At 38.5% G+C, this 25,062-nt stretch overlaps 2 protein-coding genes across 6 annotated transcripts; both read left to right on the plus strand.

The window, feature by feature from the left end:
• The first annotated feature begins 362 nt into the window (after window positions 1-362).
• LOC130685907 (protein cycle-like) lies at window positions 363-12,407 on the plus strand. Of its 4 annotated transcripts, none has more exons than XM_057509199.2 (19): window positions 3,433-3,592; window positions 5,869-6,200; window positions 6,474-6,774; window positions 7,796-7,894; window positions 8,007-8,102; window positions 8,254-8,344; window positions 8,433-8,489; window positions 8,664-8,753; window positions 9,000-9,092; window positions 9,334-9,451; window positions 9,547-9,720; window positions 10,247-10,365; window positions 10,429-10,598; window positions 10,689-10,827; window positions 10,884-11,002; window positions 11,065-11,141; window positions 11,237-11,316; window positions 11,652-11,855; window positions 11,937-12,407. In XM_057509199.2, exons 1-19 carry the CDS (start codon window positions 3,582-3,584, stop codon window positions 12,402-12,404), a joined length of 2,838 nt encoding a protein of 945 aa, XP_057365182.1. In that variant the 5' UTR covers window positions 3,433-3,581; the 3' UTR covers window positions 12,405-12,407. The 4 variants fall into 4 exon arrangements, with proteins under 4 accessions (XP_059352082.1, XP_057365182.1, XP_059352081.1 ...); XM_059496098.1 differs by lacking the exon at window positions 3,433-3,592 and adding an exon at window positions 5,705-5,736; XM_059496099.1 differs by lacking the exons at window positions 3,433-3,592; window positions 5,869-6,200 and adding an exon at window positions 363-709.
• Window positions 12,408-13,537: 1,130 nt separating this feature from the next.
• Window positions 13,538-16,523, plus strand: LOC130685973 (protein YIPF1-like). 2 transcript variants are annotated; one of them, XM_057509281.2, is made up of 8 exons: window positions 13,538-13,648; window positions 13,715-13,754; window positions 13,876-13,976; window positions 14,036-14,812; window positions 15,161-15,356; window positions 15,426-15,539; window positions 15,690-15,853; window positions 15,923-16,523. In XM_057509281.2, exons 1-8 carry the CDS (start codon window positions 13,637-13,639, stop codon window positions 16,493-16,495), a joined length of 1,977 nt encoding a protein of 658 aa, XP_057365264.1. In that variant the 5' UTR covers window positions 13,538-13,636; the 3' UTR covers window positions 16,496-16,523. The 2 variants fall into 2 exon arrangements, with proteins under 2 accessions (XP_057365264.1, XP_057365263.1); XM_057509280.2 differs by lacking the exon at window positions 14,036-14,812.
• Window positions 16,524-25,062: the final 8,539 nt, after the last annotated feature.

Below are 25,062 nucleotides of genomic sequence, written 5' to 3' on the forward strand. Positions count from 1 at the left end.
CAAGCCTTTTCAATAATAATTTTTCTTCTTGTGCTAGGCTAACAGGATTTCACGCAATTCAAGTAGAATTTCATTACTAGAAGGGGTCGACCTAACTACGACCTTATTTGGGTTTTCTAAAGAAATTTTAAAATGGTTAGGAAGTAGAATGCTTGGAGACTTGGAGCATGCATAAAGTAAAGTTTTGAACAGCGATAGACGAACCTTCAAAAATAAAGGTTTATCTAATAATACGTTTTTAAAAAAATTTTGTTGCGTAGTAAAACGTGTCATGCCATTGTGTAAATAAAGAGGGCAGCTCTTCCATCCGTTGTGCCCATAACAGCGCAAGCGCATACACTCCGTCTGAGGCACCGCCTCTGGTACTACAGTTCTTCCAAGTTACGCAAGACTTTGTGACGTGTTTTCAGTCCTGTCTATCGTGCACTACATTTAGCCTAGGAAGTCAAGGACGACGAACCTTAAGGATAGTTAATATTCAATCTATACATGTATTTTAGTTACTCTGCTATGACCTGGCAATGTAGCACATGTTGTGAACGCACCACAATGGCGCGCATGGTGTATTGACTGGAAATTTTGTTTGGGGAATGTATTAAATCACTGTGTTATCTGGCAGCTAACCGTCGTTTGCTCATCGTGCTCCCAAAATATACGTGATCCTAGAAGCCGTAAGTGGGAGTACAACTGTCTCTTCAAGAATTTTTAGGTAAGAGGAAATTATGGCTATCTCAGTAAGACAGTTAAAAGATCTTGATGAAATTGTTTGGACTACGTATCGACTCGATAAAATTCATTCTTAAGACGTACTAGACGGTAGGAAATCGGAAGCTTTAAACATTTTGGTTATAATGTATGCCAACACATTTCGCAGTTAAGGATTGCGAGTAAGACAAATATGGTTGTAAGTGGTAATACAACTAGCAGAAATCAGCTGTTTCTGAGAATTGGCGGGAAGAAAACTTACGCATTTACATCTTAAAATGCCTTAGGAAAAGTGTCGTTCGCGAACAGTGAGGAAATGTCAGTACCGCAAAGAAAGTCGCAGGAATAATGTAAACTCGTTCTACTTCCAAAAGCAAAACAAAAATTTAAAAAAAATAACGACAGTTAATGGTGTAATGTACAGTAACAAATATGCGACTTTGTATACGATACAGCTTGTAAAAATTAAAAAAAATTCTGGCCTTCAAGGCATCTTTTAGGTCAGAAGTCCATGTTGTTTGGCAATGTTATGACTGTATATTGTAAATAATAAGCGTCAACTTGATCCTTTTTAATGCAGATAATTTTTTTTTATCTGTGAAAGAAGCAGTGTACATCAATTCTCAACTGTCACGTCATAAAACGCAAATCGATAATTTTAATCGATAAGTGAACGCAAAGATAATCGATGAGACTGGAGTTTCTCTTAATTTGGCTACGCTTGTCGACATCAACATGCCTTTATGAACTTTCCAGTTTTTTATTGACTACTAATACTGTCCAACTTGGTCAGTTTTTCCGGTTAACCTAATCTCTAATGCTACACTTATTAGGACACGGCATTTTATCCATTTAAATTGATCACTCCTGTTCTTATGTTTCGGTCATTTTATTGAGATCCTGCGCCGCCATCTTGTGCACATCCATCTTCCAGTAATTAAGACACCACCTCTTTGGGGCGAAACGAACGAATATTCATTGCGATAAATTTTTTAAACCATGTTGAGTACTGCGCTGAAATTTCGAAGGGGGAAGGCTTTTCGGATTGATAGTTGGTAGTTGGTACACTAGACTCTACCTTCTGTCCGCAGGTATAACATTTTCAGGGCTGGCAATCATGCTTTGACATTGTACAACACTTGATCACTCACTCGTCCAACAACTTTCTTTTGTCTTTGAAAACTATGAAATTGTTTAATTCAAATGCCCGATATTGTACATGCTGTACATGCCAGTAGCATCGTGCTCATATTTTCTTCACCTTCCCATCCCAAAACTTTTGCACAAATTGGTTTTCTGGAGCTCAAGTATGTTATGGTCATTCGTAAAAATGGGGAACGTTGGTTTTATATCACGTATATAAAGCCAACGCCTTTTAGTTTGGCTATTCTACTTGTCTGCGCTATATTCACTCGCCGCCATTGGCTGACTGAGAGACGACGTGTCTGAAAAGGTTTCGAGCCAATATGGACTAAGCTCAAATCTTTTTGCATGAGCGGTTGGATCGACCGGGTAGGCAACGGTGTGCAAGAGAGAGTGAATCGAAGAGTGGCTACAGTGGGCACTTTCAAAAGAGTACTAAAGTGAATAGATCGACAGGCTCGAGCTACCTGCCTACACATGACATTTTGGGGAGGCTTATGTAAGATTAGTTGACGAGCAATTATTTGTGCTTTGTTGAGTTTTTGTTTATTATTCATTAAAGTATGCATTTGTGTTTGATAGCATCAAAGTAAAGTTGTTTTTTTTTACGTTCTCACTACCAATGGGACTCTTTACCTCAGTTAACAACCCTCTGTTGCGTATTGCGTAACGTCGGGATGATGGATGGGGGGGTTGCTATATGGTGAACCGTGATCGAAACAGCCACCCTTTTAGACAAGTTGCGCGTCAAGACGAAATAGGCTATTGTAGAATTTCTGAGAGAGTAAGTGTGCGTTTGGATTATGATATGAGAATTAAATTTCAAGTTTTGTTGTTCCCCCCCCTTACCAATGTTCGGTTGAAAACATCTTAATGAACATTTTATTTTTGGGAACATTCGGAGATTACTTCCAATCCAAAAGGGGGAGATTCAGCATAGCTAAAAGTACAAATATTTAAAGAGCTCAAATAGCGTAGAATAATAAATCATCAAGTAGGAAGTTATCTTACTTGCTACGTGGATTATTATTTTTATTTATTTATTTGTACTTAAATCTTCTGGCGTAGAAATAAACAGGCCATGGCAGTCTCTTCCTACATCCTACGCTTGTGGAAAGGTCGCAATGGTTACCCTGTACTTGGCTAATCCACACACTGATGTTTATTTTAGTTACTCGGCTTTTCCGGTAAATCGACGGCAATTGGTAATTCGAGCAAATGCGGGTTCTGTCTCAGAGGAAGAAGTTCTTAGACGTTATTTTCCTTTCGCACATCCTGCTGTAGAGTGACCTTCCGTAGATATGAGAAATGGCATCCGTTGATTGTATTAAGTTACCATGGTGAGTTGCTATTGACTTGTACCTTTGACACGCTAATAGAGGCGTTGTAGTTCTCATACTGACATGAAAACTTTATGCAATGAACAATCTGCCCTGATATTGCCAAATCATTGCCAGTGCGTATAACTGCATGCTTTTTTCTCGATGCATTATGCTCACCAACGCCGCCAGGATACGGTATCGCGTATGTGCATAACAACATAATGGCTTGTCAGAATATGGCTTCAGTCGACTCCTGACTGTCGTTGAAGTTACACCCCTCTCTACTTTCGTCCAAATTTGTGTGTTGGGGTGCTTCCGGAAGTCGTTGTTATGTAGAAGTTAGTGCATTCGACCTCCAATCGCCAAGCATGATCTCATTGGAAAAATAGTTGGGTTGCAGTTTAAGGAATTATGGACCAGAGGTAAAGCATTTTGCCTGTGCAATTTTGTTGTCAATTTTGGTTTTCAAGTCCAACTTGTGAATGTAGATTCTCGTCAAGGTTCTTGGTCGAACATGCAATGTCTGTATTTTAACAAAAGTTCAAATTCTAATGTACAAATAGTACATTAGAGCCTGAACTGTGTAAGAGCATGATTTGAAAACGATAGAGAAGATCTCTAAATGCTTTGGCGGGAAAAGTTACTCTCTATCCTAGTGATTTTAAAACATGCTGTATATCTGTAAACGAAAAAAAAAACATTGCATCCCTCGACCTGATAACGTCATACTAGCCTGTTAGTCGTTTGATTTATCGTATACTATACCAATTTTAGTTAACCCGAATTTACAACATTTGCACTCGCATGGATAGTAACCAAAACAAATTAGACTAGGCTATGTTTGATTTGTGAGATGGTCTGAAAAGATAGTGTCGGGGAAAAATAACATGATCTGCTTTGAAAACCACAGGTGTAACGGATACTTGAAGCCACCCTACCTAGAGATTAAATGTTGACGCATTTTCAAATATCGTTTTATAGATTTTCAGGCCCGGTCAATAACCAGTTTCTGTCTATAGCTACCCCCTTTTTTTGGCTTGTCATTTAGAGTTGCACGATTTTTACGTTGATGTTGCCACAGCAGTAATTGTAAAAGTCAATCAAAATGGCTAACTTCATGGCATCGCAGAGAACGGAACGCACATCCATGTATGTACGTCACTCGGTGAAACCATAGCAATAATACTTTTGAACTTTCTATTATGGTTGAGTTACCTTTCTACCCTATACAAAGGCTTCTTCCACTGAATTGTATGTCCTAAAACTATATGTCAATCAGTTCTGCTACTTTTAATTGACTAAATTAGGCATTGCTTAAACTTTGTTTTCATTCAACTCGCGTAAATCTTGTACAGAGTGGATATTAAGAGGCATGTCACGTGTTGGTGACTAGCAAACAATTTGTAACTTTTAAGGTAGAATTTTTAAGGCAACATATTCAAAAGACTTGATGTGAATTTTGTATTGTTATTGTCGTCTAACCCATGACATTTGGCATGAAACTCCGGTGAATTTTCGAGGCTGTGTGCGTTACACACGGATCGGCTATATTTTCTACGAAAATTCTGCCCCTAGAAATCAATAGAGGAACTCAAAGAAGGCGGTAAATGACGCAGTGCAATTAACGAGACTTTCGAGAACCGGCATGCTATCTAGAAACAGTAACTTATACTCATTACAAAACGAACTTGTTTTGATCGTGTTACAGACTTATTGTTCACAGTTTGCCTGATGTTTTCATTAGTTTTCTTTCGCGCATGCATAAGCTTTGCCGTCACCAAAACGTTGCTCAAATTCAAGAAATACGAATGCATCTTTATGGAATGTGGCCTTCGTATTTAATTTTAAATCCTTGCAGCTGTTACATTCAGAATTTAGGAAAAGGTATTTTAAGTTCGTCTCCCTTGAAGCTGCTTAGTTTCCCGATATTGATTTTCAAGGCAGTTGTGCAAGTCAAATAAATCGAAAAAACACGCCACCTACGACTTTTGTAGTTTACAAAGTGTTATGATTATAGGCCGCAAATGTTTTTTCGAATCCTTTTCACTACGCACCATTTTTTAAATTCAATCAGTTGCTCTTTTTTTTTTCCTATTTTGGTTATTAGGCGAGGTTTCTGTTTTGCAGTCCCAGTTCATTACTTTATTATGTTTTTTGTTGAAATGAAAATAGGTAGATTATTACGAATATCCTTGGAACGCACACAATAACTATAGCAAGGCGTATTAGACTAAAGCAGAACGAAGGCCGAAGAACGAATGTCATTTTCATTAAGTTCATTGTATTAAACGCATTTCTTTTACACGAACCTTCTCTTCTTTCAGATGAATATTTTGGTACTTCATTGCATTGCATGTTACTTATAATTTCCAGTTATCTCTTTATGTATTCGATATAAACACATAATCTTGTTTGATGTCTTTGGTATTGTGCATGGCATTGACGAATCCGTTTAAGTTTTTTTTTTTTGCAAAAACATTTCTTGTAGCAACTGTACTAGAAAGGAAAATAATGCCGTTGAAGTAGGCTACACTAACTAGTTCCGAAAAATGCGATCAAAATTCGGGTACATTTTTTACTATTTCCCAGAGCTTCAAATGAGATTTTCATTTTGCCAATCATATGATTTACGAGAAGCTTGGTACACTACTTCATCTTACATAGTAAGAACGTATATTGCATTGGCTATTTGCTTTAGACCCAGTTGCAATGTATTTGGTTACATTGATTGGACGACTGGTCTCCTGCTGAGCGACAACTCATCAGAGGTATATCCGGAACCACAGCAGTCGCCACATCAACACCATCAATCGTCACAATCACCAACGGCCATTGCATTATCTCCGGGAATTGCCATTCCTCGGCTACCTACAGAATTACCTTCTCATCCAAAGCTTCAGCCTCAACAAGGACCCGTCACTTCTCCACCGCTATCCTTACCACTAACACCAATTGTCCAGCTAACCAACACGTCGACCCATTGCACTCCTAGCTACACTCTTGCTCCTACGACGGAAATAGTGATAAATAGTATATTACAACATTGTATCTATTTGATAACATTGCGCAGTTGACTCGTAGTTTTATACAAGTTGTAATGACATATGTTTAAAATGGCGGAGAATACTAGACGTAGAGGGAAAACGTATGAACTGCTTTTGTTTCAAGGAAAGGGACCAACGTAAGACACTCTGTTACGACACGTAAATAACCGGTGTTGGTCTCCTAAGAATATTCTATTTTAAGTTAGTTTCTTATGTGTTTTATTAAGAAGTTGATCTACAATGCATTAAATATTTGCAGGATCAGGTAGCAGCTACCCGTTGCAACAAGATTCGGTTGCTGGACCCAATTTTCTTTCTCTGTTTGGAGAGTCATCTAACAATACAGATCATCGTGCGTGTAACTACAACTACCGCTTTCCCTTTAGTCACCAAAGTGGTGCTTCGGACGCACCTCCTAGCCACGTTGGCTGTTCTTCCCTATTTTCTACACCTATTCCAGGATCTAGCCACCAATCTTATTCTTCCGCCGTCATGACCAGCCGTACGAAATGCAAGGGGAAGGATCGTCTCTCCAACAAAAGAGGAACGTCAGTTATGTCGTGAGCTAAAGATTTTGTTCTTCAGTATTTTTTTTTTTTTTTTAGTGTATTAGAACATGGTGGCTTCGGGAGTTCACTTTAAAATCCTTGTTTACAGATCGTCATGGAAACACACATAACGTCGAGTTCATTTTCAGTGACTTGTTGTGACGCATGGCTAACTAGTATGAAGATCGATTTCGATCAATGTATTGCCAAACCAAAGGAGGCACGTGTACAAATCTTTAAAAGGGTTTCAAGAAACCGGAAAACTTCAACAAAAGTTTGGTTCGAAAAACTACTGAGGATACTTTGTGATAAAATTGGGGGGGGGGGGAGGGGGGCCCACTTATTTTCAAAATGTTTGCCATTCTCTCTTAGAACGCTTAGGAAACGCAATATTTCGTGCTGAGATAAATTCTCATTTTGTTTAAACTTAACCTACTTCCCAATTCTAGTACTATACAAATTCCATAGTTTCAATTGGATTGTGTTTACGGTTATCAGATATGAAAGTTCTAAAAGTTTATAGTAAATCATGGGCGTTTACAAAAACTTACTGGCACTTCTGCCGTCTAAGTTTTCCCTCTGTAATGCAGCATTCATCCTCATGTAAAAACACGACATAACCGAAAAAAAAACCAAAACCAAATAAAAACAACTTTATTTTAAACGGGCAGATCAAGGTACGCTTAAACGTGGGAGGTTGAAGCTGTTGCAACCTTCCGTCTTTTTTCACTTGAAAATCGTAGGGGAAAGATGACTGAAGAACAAAAAAGAAAAGGAAATGTATAGATATTTATATAGGTTTGATTTGGCCATTATTCGAGAGGATTCTTTCCTGTTATTAGACAAAACAAATATTTTTTTTTATTAGGAAAAAAAAAACAAAAAACAAAAAAACAAACAAACAAACAGACAAAGCTCCCGAGGCCTGACAAAACAACTCGCGCTCGTAAACGATATGACGCGTGGGAACTTAGAACAACGTAGGGAAAGGAAAACTGCAAATCGTTTTTGCATTGTACTTTTTCTATTTCAGAGAACCAACTGAAGATTTCGGTAGCAGAAGCTGCAAATTTCAACGCTCACACTCGTCTTCGTTAGCTGATTACGAAGACCTCCAATCGACATTCTTAAGGTAAGCGTTTACCATCATAGGTCGTATTTTTTTTTTTTTTAGGTTTTCGTAACAAGCTTGTGACGCATAGTATTTCTACATATATATTTTTCTTATTCTTTTTCCTAAGCAGAGAAGTAAGTCGGGATGAAGAGGAACAAGACGATGCCAGGATGTTGACACCATCCCCTACGCCATCAGACGAACCCCGAGGAAGCAGAGGTGGCCGGTAAGAGAAAAACTAGTCCATTAAACTCGTTACTTTTAGTAACCGATTAGTGTAATTATAAGATTAAAAAAATCTCGAATAATTCAATAGAAATGATCATCCGAATTCAATCTCAAGATGCTTATTTATTCATTAATATTATTGATTTTAGGCAAAATCACAGCGAAATTGAAAAAAGACGGCGAGACAAAATGAACACGTACATTACTGAGTTATCCCGAGTAGTTCCTATGTGCATAACTGTAAGTTTTGCGACTTGTGTTAAAGCACGCTATGCAATGGAAAACACAATAAGGTAGTTAAATGTTTTCCTTTTGTTTCCACCCATAGATGTCCCATAAACTCGACAAGTTGACGGTACTTCGAATGGCTGTTCAACATCTTAAGGTAATATTAACGGGTTACTAAGATGAGAAAAGGAGTATTATATATATATTTTTTTTAAGTAGAGCTCCGAAGTGAAGCACTAGATGATAGACCGTCAATTTTTCAGTTTATTGTTACCAGAAATGACTAAACTACTATTACTTAATAGATTGTATATTGTTTTTAATACTTAAGACCATTCGAGGTGCTATCCATTCGTACAGCGAAGGGGACTACAAGCCATCCTTTCTTTCTGACGAAGAGCTTAAACGTCTTATATTGCAGGTGAGAACTTTTTGTTGTTGAATAGGCTAACTCGCTCTAAAACTTTTCGAAATTCTACTTAAGCAAAATGTAAAATGTAAATATATAAAATGGAAGCGTTGCATCAATGTTATGTGGTCTTCCTTGTAAATCGACAATTCAAATGGTTTCTTTCCTAGTATATAAAATTTTTCTTATTTTTTCAAAAACTAACCCGATCTCATTCGATGAGTAAACTTTCATTTAAATTTTTACTCTGCTTAACAGTCTGCTGATGGCTTTTTATTCGTCGTGGGCTGTGATCGAGGAAGAATGTTGTACGTGTCCGAGTCGGTGTCCCAAGTGCTCAATTATTCACAGGTATACCTGACTCTTGCTGTACTGGAAGCACGTTAGCGTCTGAATTTCTTTTGCACTGATTCTGACAATGCACAGCTAAAAAATTCAAGCAGTTTTATAGAAACTCTGCACTTAAAAGCTGTGCAAAGTTCCCTTCATTTATCAAATAATTCATGCATAAATTATTGTGATTAAATTATTTATTGCAATTTTACCAACCCGATATTAAAGGTAATTAGTTCTCTTTTGGTACAACACATAGGGTGATTTGCTAGGCCAAAGCTGGTTTGACATATTGCATCCAAAAGATGTGGCCAAAGTTAAAGAGCAGTTGTCATCGTCAGATCTCAGTCCTCGTGAACGTCTCATTGACGCCAAAAGTAAACAAAATTGCAAAACATTAACGCACTGATGGTGTTTCGTTACAATCGCTTTAGCTAGAATGTAATTGTCCCGTATTTGTGAAATTTTACAGCTATGTTGCCAGTGAAAACCGACGTACCTCAAGGTCTATCCAGACTTTGTCCAGGGGCTCGCCGATCGTTTTTTTGTCGCATGAAATGTCGAGCCACCCAATCTACAAAAGACACCGTTGAGGCTCCTGGCACCTTGTCATCGAAACATCGGAAAACACAAAACGTTAGCAAAGGTAAATTTTATTCATTTCAAAGTTTTACACGTCTGCTGTTGTGTATTCTTTTATGGTGCGATTCAACTTTCTTGTTGGACTTCAATGCATACAGAGGCTTTTATCGAGTAGCCAACACCAATGTTGACTGAACTGAAGTTCACAGTGGCAATCATTCATAGTTCCTCGTTGTTTTCAAAAGTACAGTCGATGCTCGCTAAGAAAATTGAAAGCCTTGGCCTACTGAAATTATAGAACAATTCTCTTCCAGGGAACACTTAGGAAACATTTGGCTGGAGCGCATAACGGAGCTTCTTCCTTTTTCAGAGTTTTTTATCGGCCGGAAGACCTATCTGGCCAATCTTCAAGCAATTGAGTACGTTAGGGTGGTACGGTGGCTTTCCGTTACTAAATTCATTAGGGACATAAGTTGTTGACCGACATCAGTAGTTTTAATTTCGAACTAGGCAAAATAGGACATTTTGTTTTAATTTTCCCAAAAAAATAATGTTTCATTGTTCACATTTTATTTTTTTTTTCCTCTCAGAAAAAAAGTACACAGTAGTACACTGCACTGGTTACTTAAAATCTTGGGCCCCAGCAAAAATTGGAGTCCATGATCAAGATGCCGAAGGAGATGTGGACGCATGCAACTTATCGTGTCTGGTAAGCTTCATCTAAATTCATCACAAAGAAAATTCCAACAAAAAAACAAACCTTTTTTAACAGGTGGCGGTTGGTCGTGTTCCAAGTCAAAATTTACAAAATTGCGGTTCGAGCAGTTCAGCCTTTGGCAAAAAAAGAGCTGTTAACGAATCATCACTCCAGCGTCGATCCTTGAATTTTGAATTTATATCTCGGCACACGATCGATGGAAAGTTTGTTTTTGTCGATCAACGGTAAAAATTAACTATAGACCCTGAATTGATGGGTAGTTTTTACTTTCTAAAGTTTATTAACGTACGTGGTGTTTATTGAAATCTATGCAGTGCCACGTTGTTACTCGGACTCTTGCCACAAGAACTATTAGGAACAAGTATGTACGAATACTATCATGCGGATGACATAGTCGCCCTAACGGAAGTCCACAAGTCTGCTCTTCAGGCAACTGAAAGTGTTACAACAGCGGTAGAGTTCCCTAACGGCTTTCTTATGATCGCATATTTACGCTTGATGTTTTTCAGATTTATCGATTTCGTGTGAAGGAGGGAACCTTCGTGCGACTCCAATCTCGCTGGAAATCATTTAGAAATCCATGGACAAAGGATATTGAATTTCTCGTGGCCAAAAATGCCTATATAGAGTACGGATAGCCATAATTACTGATAAAGACGTAATGTAATGTTGCTGTTTTGTCGCCAACAGCGTCGAATGTGATGCCATAAGTCCTTGTACCGACTCGGCTGCCGCAAATTTTTCCAACAACGATGTTTTCTACCAAGGTATTGAACTAGTACACCGCACATATCATCTAATTGTTAAGTGATTCCTTGACTATTATACCAACATGCAAAAATATTTGCGGTTGTTTCAGCAGGTACGGGAACAGGAGGTACACAGACACCGTCTCGGGTTCGCTTGTTCAGTATGGAATTGGAAGCTAGTAAAATTGGACAGGTAATGTGTTGATGTTATGAGATACATTTACTATTATTTCTCGTATCACAGTCAATGTCTCAGTTCAACCGCTTTGTTTTAGTAAAATGTTTATGACATTTTTGCGTTTGAAGTGGGCAGCCTGCACAGCAGTTTATCGTAGATATGTAAAGAAAGTGTGGTGGGCAAAATTTCATATGGTTACGTTTTTGGAGAACACTGACCCAAGAACTGTATGGCATTCATGTGGTTTGTCGGCATCAATATGGTCCTTTAGGGGATTAACGAACTTGAGTTGATGACGCCATCCATCAAACAGCGTCGATTACGTCTTGATAATGTTGATCTTATTGCAGACTGTGGCTGATGAAGTTTTGGACTTCCACCGGTCAAGGTCGCGTTCTTCGACATCTGCGATTTCTTCTTCAGCCGTCCGTTCACCAGGATCGGTTCTTTCGTGCTCAGCTACGGCATCTCCATTTTCGAACGTTGGTAGTCCACTGGACCCAGATCCTAATTATCTGGCGACTGGTGCTTTACCATCATCATTCCCTAACGAGGTATAAGCGGTGACGTTAAATCATTGTACTGTGAATGTTGTTTAACATGTCGTTGATGGACTCTAACATGGAATTTTTCAGGAAGTTCGTCGCCATCCAGTTTCAGTGGGTGGTTCATCTAGTGCACAGCCTACCGCAACAGCTGGAAGTATAATGAATACGCCAAGAAATTTAGAATCGGTAGCTGCCACCTTGGCCGCGCAGGTTAATAGCAACGGTAGTGGAAGCAACAGTAGTGGTAGTAACAGTGGATTACGTGGACTCAGCAATCACCACAATCTCAACAATAACCACAGTCATGCTAAAATCAGGAACAACGCTCAGCTTTTACACATATTGAATGAGGCTGGGTTGCATGCTGATGAAGACATGATGGAAGTGATTGGTGGGTTAATGATGGATCAGTCACAAAGTTCATCACGTGAAAATAGTGGTCCTGGTGATGGCAACGACGAAGCTGCTATGGCTGTCGTCATGAGCCTCTTGGAAGCCGATGCTGGTTTGGGTGGACCAGTTGATTTCTCCGGCCTTCCTTGGCCATTGCCTTAAATTTTTGTGTAGGATGCCCGTAAATTATTTTAACTTTTCGGCCACACTTTATAATATGGTGATGTTCGAAACCAATTAGGTTCTGTTACAATCGTATATAATTTTCGATGTAAAAACTGGATATAAGTCTCAAGTGGAATTATCTAACTTGTCGTACATTTGTTGTTCAATGTCCATTACTGAAGTTGTGCCATTTACGGAAACCAGATGTAAAAGCAAAATTATTAACCCATTCAAAAAAGTAAAAATCTGAAGTTTTTAGACATTTTAAACATAACATAATGGATGTACCTGATCCCAAAATTCGACTGTACTAGTTCGAATTCGTAATACCAATTATGTCTGTTACGTCATCATTTTAAAACAAATTACGTGAATGTTAAAATACACGTAAATTTATGAGGCTAGTAATAGGCTAGCAAATATTTTGGTACCACTGCTGTGGAGTATGGCTCAAAAAGCACATGTAAGAAACAACAGGAAGACAAACAGGAAGGCTACGTAAACCAGAATGACTCACTTTCGTTCCGGGTACAGTTTAAACAGGGAAAGCGATCGAAGGTGAACTTCTAACACTGGGAGATGCACACATATCAACCACACTTAAAACAAAATTGAATGCTTATTCCGGGAAAATTGTTCTTTTATTCATTAAGCCAATCGTTTTTTAAATACACGAACATTTGAAACATCACTAGCGCGGCAGTACACTACAGCGCTAGCGCGATTCAGCACAAATATTCTGTGTGTTTCAAAAACGGTTGCTTTAACGAGATAACTAATAGCTAAATCGAAATTAGCGTTAAATTTTCATTATACTGAGTGAGTTCCATCGAATTCCGAGAGATTTCGTTTTTGGCCGATTTCGTCAAAAGTGAGTAGGCCTTCTCACTTTTTCATTTTTGGCCAAATTTCAAATTTGGCTTAAGATACATGATTTTGATTCAGAATTGAATGTTAATCAAGGAAATCAAGTTTACTTTTCAATTGGCCTTATAGTTTTTTTAATTAAACGTCAAAAACAAAAAATAAAGTTGGAGCTCTAACAGCACTTTCCTTTCACTCCCCTACATTGTTCCATTTTCAGCATCCCTCTGTTATTCAGTTATGGAAGCACATTCAATACGATAACGAATGCAGTCGACACGTAGTCTGCAAGCAAGTATTCTGACATAAGCAATTTGATGCAGTGCACTGGAAGAAGTTGAATAGTAACTACGTGGCAATTGAAAATGGATTTTACGGTAAGTTTCGTCACATTAAGCGAAATTAAGATGGTGTGTTGAAATTATTTCCATTTGTTACTACAGAATAAAGCAAATGATGCTGAAGCTCTGCTACAGTTCCAAGGTAGATATCTTTTACTAGTGTTTTTATTTTAGGTTAAGTTGTATTGAATATTAGCATTTTATCAACTTGCTTCATGAGCAATGTCAACAACAATAATAAAATTTTCTGTTTAACTCTATAGATTTTGGAATGGGAAGCACATCTACTGCAGGAAAACCACCTCCCTATGAGCAAACCCACAATTTCTCTAACTACCCCACATCACATGTCGACATTGATGAGGTAAATATTTTTATGTTCAAACCTGGTCCAAAGTGTGTTATTCAGGAAATAATGAATAGGTCCCTGCAAAGAGAAGTCGTAAATCCATCCAACATCCAGTTGCCATTTTAAGCTCTGAATTGATGGAGACACTGCCTGTAGTCAAAGTGTGGGTAGCTAAAATTATTGACAAAAAGGCCACCCAAGTTTTAGTTAAAAGTCTCAGTGAGATTCCACCCGTTTTGCATCACTTGAAGAGAGTAAAAAATAACAAAGGAGAATTAAAAATAATTATTGGTTTAGCGGAAGATACTGCAATGAAATGCAAACAAAGACTGGTTATTCAAGGATTGCAATTAGAAGGCTTGGACTTGTGTGAAAACTGGGAGGTAGTAGAAGTAGCCAAACGTCTTCCATTAACTCGCGCCCAGTACAATACAGCAACTAAACAGTGGCCATGCAACTTTCATGAAGAAAAAACCATTGAAAAGCTGCTCAGTGGTTGTTGGTTCAGTGCTCAACAACTCGAAATTAAGTTCAGATGGATGCAACTAAGCCTAGCTATCAGTCAGCTACCAGACGACGTATTTCTGTGGCATAAAAACTGTAGGACTAAATTGACTGATAAAACATTTTACGAAAGTAGACGAGAGACCCCGTTCACTAGTGCCTGTGAAGGTCCGTCCATGGGTGTGGTAGTGGTTAATCCAGCAACGAACGCCGTTATTGCTGCCACATCCGTGCGGAAGACTTTGCATCCTCTTCACCACGCTGTAATCGTAGCTGTTGACCTTGTAGCGCGTAGCCAAGGGGGTGGAGCTTTACCATTGACCAGTGAATTGAATATTATGGACGATGCAGGAGATCCCAATACGAACTCTTACTTGTGTACAGACTGCGAAGTTTATCTAACGCATGAGCCTTGTATAATGTGTTGCATGGCTCTACTCCATTCTCGCGCAAAAACAGTCTTTTTTATTGAAAATTGTCGAGGGGGCGGTTTGGTTACAGAGGCACGATTGCATACCTTACCGACGATCAATCACCGTTTCCAAGTTTTTAAGGGCTTTAGTCCTGTTTAGTTTACCGAAAATGTATGTGCATTTTTTCACCTAATAAATTGAATTTGCCCCTGAGGACAACAATTTCTGTGACGTATATATTCTAGGCTATGCAACTAAATTACTTTACGTGAAATGTCGCAGGACCAATCTCAAAATGCAACGCCAATGGCTCTCACCTCTCAAGAAAATGCTCCATCAATGTTAACATTTGCCTATTACCAGCGATACTTTGACGTGGACACTCCACAGGTTAAAGAACGGTTGATGTGGTCTTTCATACCCCGACCGTCGCGTGACACACTTACGCATTACATCCGACCCGCACCCGACCTTTACGGTATGGTTTCAAGTAGCATAATTTTTGTTCATCTTTCCGTACCATGATATCATCTTCGTATATTTCTAGGCCCTCTGTGGATTTGTGTTACTCTGGTGTTTTGCGTAGCTATTATGGGAAATATTGCCGATTATTTACATTCAGGAGGAGAAGGCCAACACTGGAGGTACGATTTCCGAAAAGGTAAGAATGGCAAAGCTCGCTATGTCTAACTAGGTCGTAAGAAGGCAGATTAGATAGTAAGTGCTAAGACTAATCCCGAAGTTGCGGGCATAGTATAGCTCGATTATCTTATAAATTTCAGTTTTTGACGCAATGTTTTTCCTTAATCAGTTTCTATTTCTGCATCCACAATCTTCAGCTACGCTCTGCTCTTACCGTTAGTCTTGTGGCTTCTCCTCTGGTGGCGCAGGAAAGAAGGCGACCAACCCTCGCTCGGTTTTATTGAGATTGTATCTCTTTATGGCTATTCTTTAGCCATTTACATTCCAATATCCGTGAGTTACATTAAATTACTTTAGGTATGTCTAACCTTCACTGAAAGACATTTCTTTGCCTTTGTTTAGGTGTTGTTGACTATTCCGTTCCCAATCCTTCAGTGGACGTTGGTGATCCTTGGAGCAGCACTGTCCGGTTCAGTATTGGTTTTGTCTCTGTGGCAACCACTAAGTGTTACAAGAAGAGGAATGGCCGTGATTATTCTTTCTGCGATCTTGGCATTCCATTTTCTGTTAGCTGCAGGACTGCAGCTCTACTTTTTTCGCTACACAGACAACGTGGTGATTGTTTCCGGCAATAACGATGGAATATCTCATGGTCATTTAAGGGCCGTTGACAGTTTGGCATTTGACAAGGTCACGGAATTGCAACCACTGAATTTCCTTCGCGGGATCGAAAAGAATTCATCGTCCGAAAGTACTAATGCAGAAACGACTGATCCAAGAAGCACTAGAACACTTTTTCATCTATCAGCCGTCCCTCTGGTAACAGGGATTGACGGTGAAGAACAAACTCTGATACCAGAACGTGTGGCAGTAACTGCTAGTTATTCCGTGACCAAGGACGCAACAGGGCACAGTGAAATACCCAACATTAGTACTAAGTCGTCCGATAGAGACGGTAGCACAACCGGCGTTTAACTAATTGAATTATTACTGTTACAAAATTCGTGAAATTTGTTCATTTAATTAAAATTTCATTCATGATGAACCAACACATTTGCAACGTAATTGTATTGTCACATAGACGACGGCACTGAAACCATTGATAGGACTGCGTCAAAACTAGTTGCATCGCGACAGCCATTCTTTCGCCCGATCACTGCTTAGTTTGTGAACCAAAAGGGGGGATAGGAAAATATCTGCGAGGGAATTAATTTCCAGGAGGACGCCAGGTAACCATCTACGTCCATCGCAACTATTCAATCGGTTATTAATACGCTTTATCAACACGAAGATAGTGGAATCACCAGATTGAATACAACTTTCTCTCATATCTAACCAATCATCAATCTCTGCAGTAATGTTTAAATAAAAGTTTTCATAGAACACACAATTGGTCCCCGATTAGAGAAGACGGGCCAAAAGACGAGCTACCGCCACTCCGCGAATATCTCCGTAACACCGATTGACTACTTTTGCGGTTGGACGAGGTCCTACGGGCTTCCATATCCAGGTAATATTGAACAAACTGTCCATTCGGCCAACGTTTGATATAGTCGATTTCGTCCATTGCATCAAATCGGAAGAGCAAGCTGTTTTTAGTGTTGAATGCTAGTGAATAGTCACTGAAACTGGAACATTTCTGCTAGCTATCAGAATTCGGATTAAGGTTTGAACTGACAGTGGGGGATAGTTTGGATCAGCTTCGATGACGAGAGTCAACTTTTCTGGACTCCCTTTGCACTGTTTTCTTAACTTGCTCATTTCATTTTCAATCTTACGAAGTCAGGTCATAATTGAATCCATAAGAATTTCCATTTCTTGTAAATAGTCCGATTCTTTGATGTCAGGACCGCTGTGTCTGAAAGACCAAAAAATCTGGAAATTGAGGAAAAATTGAGGAAAAATCGTATGGCAATATGGCAATCCGTTTTACATGAAAAAAAAAAAAAAAAATGGCGGAAAAAAAAAAAAAATTCGCACTTTTTTCTCTTTTTTCTACCCATAGCCATCTATCAGTCGGTTTCGTTATTACAGGCATGTAAGCAATTTGAGTTAATTGTATCCCATTAGCAGTTAATTGAGTAGCGTGGCAACGCGTGGAGGAACAATTGAAAAATGGATAAGATAATAAAACAAAAAAATGGTAAGTATAAACATTATTATATTGGTTTTCAATTATTAATTATTGTTTATTAGATCAAATTATGAAGCTGCAGGCCCAGTTATTGGAACAACACAAAATATTAGATAACAAAGCTAAGGATCGTAGGCCGAACACGTAATGATTCTATTTATTTGCTTTTATTCATTCGTGTTTTGTAGCTCAAATTTTGAGTCTTCAAGCTCAGCTAGGGGAAAAGAACAAATTGGAACGGAACAGTTTCCAAACAGTGAAGGAGGTTTTTCAAAACTCATCTCTAACTGAACGTGAGGATGAGTTGGCATTAGGCGAACACAGCCAGGTACCTAAAGTTTTCAAATAAGAATTCAAAATAAGTATAGAATTTTAAAAAACAGTTATTTATTGCTTAGTTATTCAGTCCACCACATGACAGTGTGTTAAATTTAAATTCTGTTAGTGCTGCCCTAAAAGAATCGTTAGTAATAAGCTCATGCAGTGAAGGAACTGAATAACTATGGGAACATATTTGGGCCGAAAATGGGTGTGGTTCAGAAACCCAGAAATGGCACAAGTTCAACATGAAACATGGATTAGGTACTTTTCGGTTTTTTGTCTATCGAAAAAGTATTTTTAATGCTATTATTTTGCATTCACAGATTTTAACAGGGGATCAAATCACAACTGGAAGTGTTACAGGATGGAAGAGTGAGCCTACAGATGAAAAAACACTGAGAGTGCATTACCGTAAGGTGTGAGGTAAATTAATAGAGTAATGCAAATTGTCTAATGAGAAGTACCATCTTGTGTTAATGAATCCAGTACAACAGCAATCCTTTATAGTTCTGTCACAGCTAGAAGCCTCAAATAATTCTGCTTCTCTGTCTAAAGAACAACTTGTCCTTTACGTTCAGAGTGTTGGGGAAACTGGGTACTTAAATGGCCCTAAAGATGTTTTAATTTTGCTGCTATTGCAGAGATGAACATCATACATGGACTCTTTAGGTATGAAAAGATTTTTCTTCAAATAATTTTGAATTTATGACGAAGAATTTCTCCTCCTTTTTGCCAACCAGGTCTTATCTACCAAAAAAAATTTTATCCAATAGGAAAGGATTTTCATGTACTGGGAACACAACTATCAACAATGCAACATTCTACAGGTGCTAGTTTATCATTCAAGAGCCTTATACAATGAAGTTAATCTGCAATTTGTATGTCCTTTCCCAAGCTTCCACCAGAAGTTGAATCTATGAGTCATGTAAGTTCCATGATCAACAATTGATGTGTTTAACGGTGTTGTTTTTCTTTTCTCAATATAGGTTAATAGTAACATTGGATCTGAAAAGATTCTTGGTTGGGGCAAGACACTGAATAAATTAATAGATTGATTGGATGGATGACATGACATTGCTATACTTAATTCGGATTCCCCAGACGGTATTTGATATTAAAAAAATTGAAGTGCATATCTGGGCTCCCTTCTTTTCTGAAGCCCCGTTTCCCCTTGACTCATGATAAGCCCGTAGGGGGTCATGCCCCTACTGTACGGTATATATAAAAACAACATATACCGAGGTTTGGAGGGCTCTGGCCGGAAAGGGGACGTGGGGTGCCGTTTCGTCCGATGATGTGTTCACGGAGGGTGACGTGGCTGCCCACAAATCCGAACTAAAGGTTAATCGCTCCTGTAAAAATGTTCCAAATCTTCAGCTCTTCTTCCGGCTTCTCTTAGCCAATCACCGGGTAATCTCCCCGGTGGGTCAACAAGGCAGTGTCTCCCCCTGCCTGGGTTGACGGCAACTTTTGAAAGGGCTATTGTGCCTTTTTAAAGTTGCAAAAATAATTGTAATGTGCAGAGAATTGTCAATAAAATTTTTTTTATAAAATATTTTTTGCAAAATTCGTTTCTTTCATTGTCTGTGTTAGCTTTGTTCACACATTGCATTTATCAATTTTTTTTTTTTGGCTTTGCTATATTTGTTTTTGTCACATTTGATGGTAAGGTGACGGGAATTGGTTTATCGTTTATCTGTAAACATTCTATTATTATCCAGGGATCGAACCCTGGATGTTTGGCATACGTCGCCGATGCTCTACCAATGAGCAACGAATTATATGATTTTAAGTTGGCTCTTTTTTCTAGTCACTTGTGGACTTGCATTTTCACTTAGAATAAAACTGAAATGCAATTCTGCAATATACTCTTCTACATTATTCTACTTCATTTTTACACATCTATTGAGGTTTGAACCCAGGGTAATAGGTATTGCAGATAAAAGCTCTACCACAGAGCTAAGAACCTTATGGAAGCAATAGAAAGATAAACATATAGTTGTGAAAGACTGCATAAATATCCTAGACGATAACATATGATATGCGATAATAAAATATTTAGATATATCTCGTGGCTCAATGTTAGAGCATCGGCGTTGCACGCTGAATGTCTGGGGATCGGTTCCCATACGAGAAAACAAAATACAAAATTACTTCATAAAATATCCAGATTGTTCCTTGAATCTAAGTTGAAGAATTCAAAGAGTGTAATAAATAATACTTACAGATAAACGATAAACCAATGGAAACAATGCTTACCATCAAAGGTACAAAAACAATAAAGTGAATAAAGCAAGCTAAATATAAAAAGTGTAACGTGTGAACACAGCGAATACAGACAATGAAAGAAACGAATTTTGCAAAAAAATATTTTAAAAAAAATTGACAATTTTATTGACAATTCTCTGCACACTAATAATTATTTTAATGTAGAAGAGTATATTGCAAATTGCATTTAAAAAATGGCCACAATACTAGAAAAAAAAAAGCCAACTTAAAAACATATGATTCGTGGCTCATTGGTAGAGCATCGTCAACCCATCCAGGCGATCCCTGGGGATAAACGATAAACCAATGACCTTACCAACAAATGTGACAATAACAAATAAATCAAAGCCAAAAAAAAAAAAATGATAAATGCAATGTGTGAACCACACAATGAAAAAAACGAATTTTGGGACAATTCTCTGATTACAATTATTTTTGCAACTTTAAAAAGGCACAATAGCCGGTGATTGGTTGACCCACCGGGGAGATAAGATTGGCTAAGCCGGAAGAAGAGCTGAAGATTTGGAACATTTTTACAGGAGCGATTAACCTTTAGTTCGGATTTGTGGGTAACCACGTCGCCCTCCGTGAACACATCATCGGACTAAGCGGAACCCCACGTCCCCTTTCCGGCCAGAGCCCTCCAAACCTCGGTATATGTTGTTTTTATATATACCGTACAGTAGGGGCATGACCCCCTACGGGCTTATTACGAGTCAAGGGGAAACGGGGCTACGGAAAGGAAGGGAGCCCAGATATGCACTTCAATTTTTTAAATATAAAATACCGTCTCGGGAATCCGAATGAAGTATAGAAATGTCATGCCATCCATTCAATCATTACAGTTTATTCAGTGTCTTGCCCCAACCAAGAATCTTTTCAGATCCAATGTTACTATTAACCTATGCCGAGAAAAGAAAAACAACACCATTAAGCATCTCAATTGTTGCTCATGTGACTTACATGACTTATAGATTCAACTTCTGGCAGAAGCTTGGGAAAGGCCATACAAATTGCAGATGAAAATCATTGTATAAGGCTCTTGAATGATAAAATAACACCCCTAGAATGTTGCATTGTTGATAGTTGTGTTCCCAGGATGCTGAAAATCCTTTCCTATTGGATAAATTTTTTTTTATAGATTAGACATGGTTAGCAAAAAGCAGGAGAAATGCTTTGTCATAAATTCAAAAAATTTTCAAGAAAATTCCTTTCATACCTAAAGAGACAATGTATGATGTTCATCGCTGCAATGCCAGTGAAGTGAAACATCTTTAGGGCCATTTAAGTACCCAGCTTCACCAACACTCTGAGTGTAAAGGACAAGTTGCTCTTTAGCAAGGGAAGCAGAATTATTTGAGGCTTCTAGCTGTGACAGAACTATAAAGGATTGCTGTTATACAGGATTCATTCACACAAGATGGTACTTCTCATTAGACAATTTGCATACTCTATTACTTTGCCTCATACTTCAATGGTAATCCACTTTCAGTGTTTTTCAACTGTAGGCTCACTCTTCCATCCTGTAACACTTCTAGAATTGACTTGATCCCCCACTAAAATTCTATGAATGCAAAATAATAGCATTAAAAATACTTTTTCGATAGACAAAAAACCGAAGAGTACCTAATTCATGTTTCATGTTGAACTCATGCTATTTCTGGGTTTCCGTACCACACCCATTTTCAGCCCAAATACGGTCCCACAATTGTTCACTTCCTTCGCTGCATGGACTTATTACTAACGATTCTTTTAGTGCAGCACTAACAGAATTTACATTTAACACATTGTCAGGTGGTAGACTGAATAACTAAACACTAAATAATTGTTTGTTAAAATTCTATACTTATTTTGAATTCTTATTTGAAAAGTTTAGGTACCTGACTGTGTTCGCCTAATGCCAATTCATCCTCATGTTCAGTTAGGGATGAGTTTGGAAAAACCTCCTTCACTGTTTGAAAACTGTTCCGTTCCAATTTGTTCTTTTCCCCTAGCTGAGCTTGTAGACTCAAAATTTGAGCTACAAAACACAAATGAATAAAAGCAAATAAATAGAATCATTACGTATTAGGCCTTACCATCCTTAGCTTTGCTGTTATCTAATATTTGTGTTGTTCCAATAATTGGGCCTGCAGCTTCATAATTTGATCTAATAAACAATAATTAATAATTGAAAACCAATATAATAATGTTTATACTTACCATCCTTTTGTTGTATTATCTTATCCATTTTTCAATTGTTCCTCCAGCCACGCGTTATGCTCTCCATCCACGCTACTGAACTAACTGCGAATGGCATCCAATGGACTGAAATTGCCTACGCCAGTAATAACGAGTCTGAGCGGTAGATGGCTACGTGTCGGAAAAAAAAAGAAAAAAGTGTGATTTTTTTTTTTTTGCGAAATTTTTTTTTTTTTCTTGTGTAAAACGGATTGCCATATGCCATATGCCATACGATTTTTCCTCAATTTTTCCTCAATTTCCAGATTTTTTGGTCTTTCAGACACAGCGGTCCTGACATCAAAGAATCGGACTATTTACAAGAAATGGAAATTCTTATGGATTCAATTATGACCTGACTTCGTAAGATTGAAAATGAAATGAGCAAGTTAAGAAAACAGTGCAAAGGGAGTCCAGAAAAGTTGACTCTCGTCATCGAAGCTGATCCAAACTATCCCCCACTGTCAGTTCAAACCTTAATCCGAATTCTGATAGCTAGCAGAAATGTTCCAGTTTCAGTGACTATTCACTAGCATTCAACACTAAAAACAGCTTGCTCTTCCGATTTGATGCAATGGACGAAATCGACTATATCAAACGTTGGCCGAATGGACAGTTTGTTCAATATTACCTGGATATGGAAGCCCGTAGGACCTCGTCCAACCGCAAAAGTAGTCAATCGGTGTTACGGAGATATTCGCGGAGTGGCGGTAGCTCGTCTTTTGGCCCGTCTTCTCTAATCGGGGACCAATTGTGTGTTCTATGAAAACTTTTATTTAAACATTACTGCAGAGATTGATGATTGGTTAGATATGAGAGAAAGTTGTATTCAATCTGGTGATTCCACTATCTTCGTGTTGATAAAGCGTATTAATAACCGATTGAATAGTTGCGATGGACGTAGATGGTTACCTAGCGTCCTCCTGGAAATTAATTCCCTCGCAGATATTTTCCTATCCGCCCTTTTGGTTCACAAACTAAGCAGTGATCGGGCGAAAGAATGGCTGTCGCGATGCAACTAGTTTTGACGCAGTCCTATCAATGGTTTCAGTGCCGTCGTCTATGTGACAATACAATTACGTTGCAAATGTGTTGGTTCATCATGAATGAAATTTTAATTAAATGAACAAATTTCACGAATTTTGTAACAGTAATAATTCAATTAGTTAAACGCCGGTTGTGCTACCGTCTCTATCGGACGACTTAGTACTAATGTTGGGTATTTCACTGTGCCCTGTTGCGTCCTTGGTCACGGAATAACTAGCAGTTACTGCCACACGTTCTGGTATCAGAGTTTGTTCTTCACCGTCAATCCCTGTTACCAGAGGGACGGCTGATAGATGAAAAAGTGTTCTAGTGCTTCTTGGATCAGTCGTTTCTGCATTAGTACTTTCGGACGATGAATTCTTTTCGATCCCGCGAAGGAAATTCAGTGGTTGCAATTCCGTGAGCTTGTCAAATGCCAAACTGTCAACGGCCCTTAAATGACCATGAGATGTTCCATCGTTATTGCCGGAAACAATCACCACGTTGTCTGTGTAGCGAAAAAAGTAGAGCTGCAGTCCTGCAGCTAACAGAAAATGGAATGCCAAGATCGCAGAAAGAATAATCACGGCCATTTCGCGAATCGGTAAGTTTAATGCAATCTATGGCAATCCGTTTTACCTACCCGATTTACTGCTATCGACCGGTAGATGGCGATAGCAGTGAAACAGAAAAAAAGACCGATATTTTGCCGCCATGACAGTTTTTGGGGCAGCATCTACCGGCTAATTCTCTCCCTTCATCATTAGCAGACGAATTTCCTGCAAGGAACCATTGTGACAGGCGGCTAATTTGAATATGGGAAAGGAAAGTCGGACATTTCGCCAGATAAAAACACACAACGAAAGTTCTGTGACACGAAGGGCGTTGAAAACTCGAAGAATCAAAAGGGGTCGATTTTCTGGAATATTTGGCTTAGAAATACTTTCCATTCCAGTTTCCATTGAATGGTCTCCAGGGAACTTGTTAGCTAATTATCAAATTTGATCCTGCAAAATACCAGCCTCAGTTTGCAAGTTGTTACAATAGTAGTTACAATTTAATTTTAGTCATGAAACTTTCTTTTGTGTGTTATTAACTGGCGTATTGTCTAACTCTCCGTGACCATTTCAAATCAGCCGCCTGTAACAGTGCTTGCTTGCAGGGAATTCGTCTGCTAATGAGAAAGGGAGGGAATTAGCCGCTAGATGATGTGCCGAAATCTGTCATGGCCCTTTCCCTATCTCCTTATCTCTGGGTAAAACGGATTGCCATAAGCCATAGTGTTATTAAGTTTTTTCATAGCGTAAACATTCCAAAGTCTACTACAGATAAGCTGTACGGGGAATTAAAAGGTGAAAAGTACCAGTACTTCCAATTAGTTCTTTTAACATAAATGTGCAACTACCAGATATCTCAAATGGTAAAAGAAAGCCCAGTAAGTTTGGGTTTGCAAACCATCCACTACATCCTTTCGAATCAATTGACAATCTGTTGCGAGGGACTCATTTGAAAGGAATGCCCCCATGGTAAAGTTTGCAAGTATTAATATTTGTCTTCTATGCTTTGGAAAAGA

Source organism: Daphnia carinata, chromosome 7 (genome assembly GCF_022539665.2).
Source record: "Daphnia carinata strain CSIRO-1 chromosome 7, CSIRO_AGI_Dcar_HiC_V3, whole genome shotgun sequence".
Classification (NCBI taxonomy): domain Eukaryota; kingdom Metazoa; phylum Arthropoda; class Branchiopoda; order Diplostraca; family Daphniidae; genus Daphnia; species Daphnia carinata.

What these genes read in the sequence shown, in the direction of transcription:
- LOC130685973 (XM_057509281.2), top strand. An exon ending in AATTGAATATTATGGACGAT is followed by an intron (nt 14,813 to 15,160) that starts GCAGGAGATCCC and finishes GAAATGTCGCAG; the next exon opens with GACCAATCTCAAAATGCAAC. An exon ending in GAGGTACGATTTCCGAAAAG is followed by an intron (nt 15,540 to 15,689) that starts GTAAGAATGGCA and finishes TTCCTTAATCAG; the next exon opens with TTTCTATTTCTGCATCCACA.
- LOC130685907 (XM_059496098.1), top strand. An exon ending in GACGGAAATAGTGATAAATA is followed by an intron (nt 6,201 to 6,473) that starts GTATATTACAAC and finishes AAATATTTGCAG; the next exon opens with GATCAGGTAGCAGCTACCCG. An exon ending in TGGCTGTTCAACATCTTAAG is followed by an intron (nt 8,490 to 8,663) that starts GTAATATTAACG and finishes TTAATACTTAAG; the next exon opens with ACCATTCGAGGTGCTATCCA.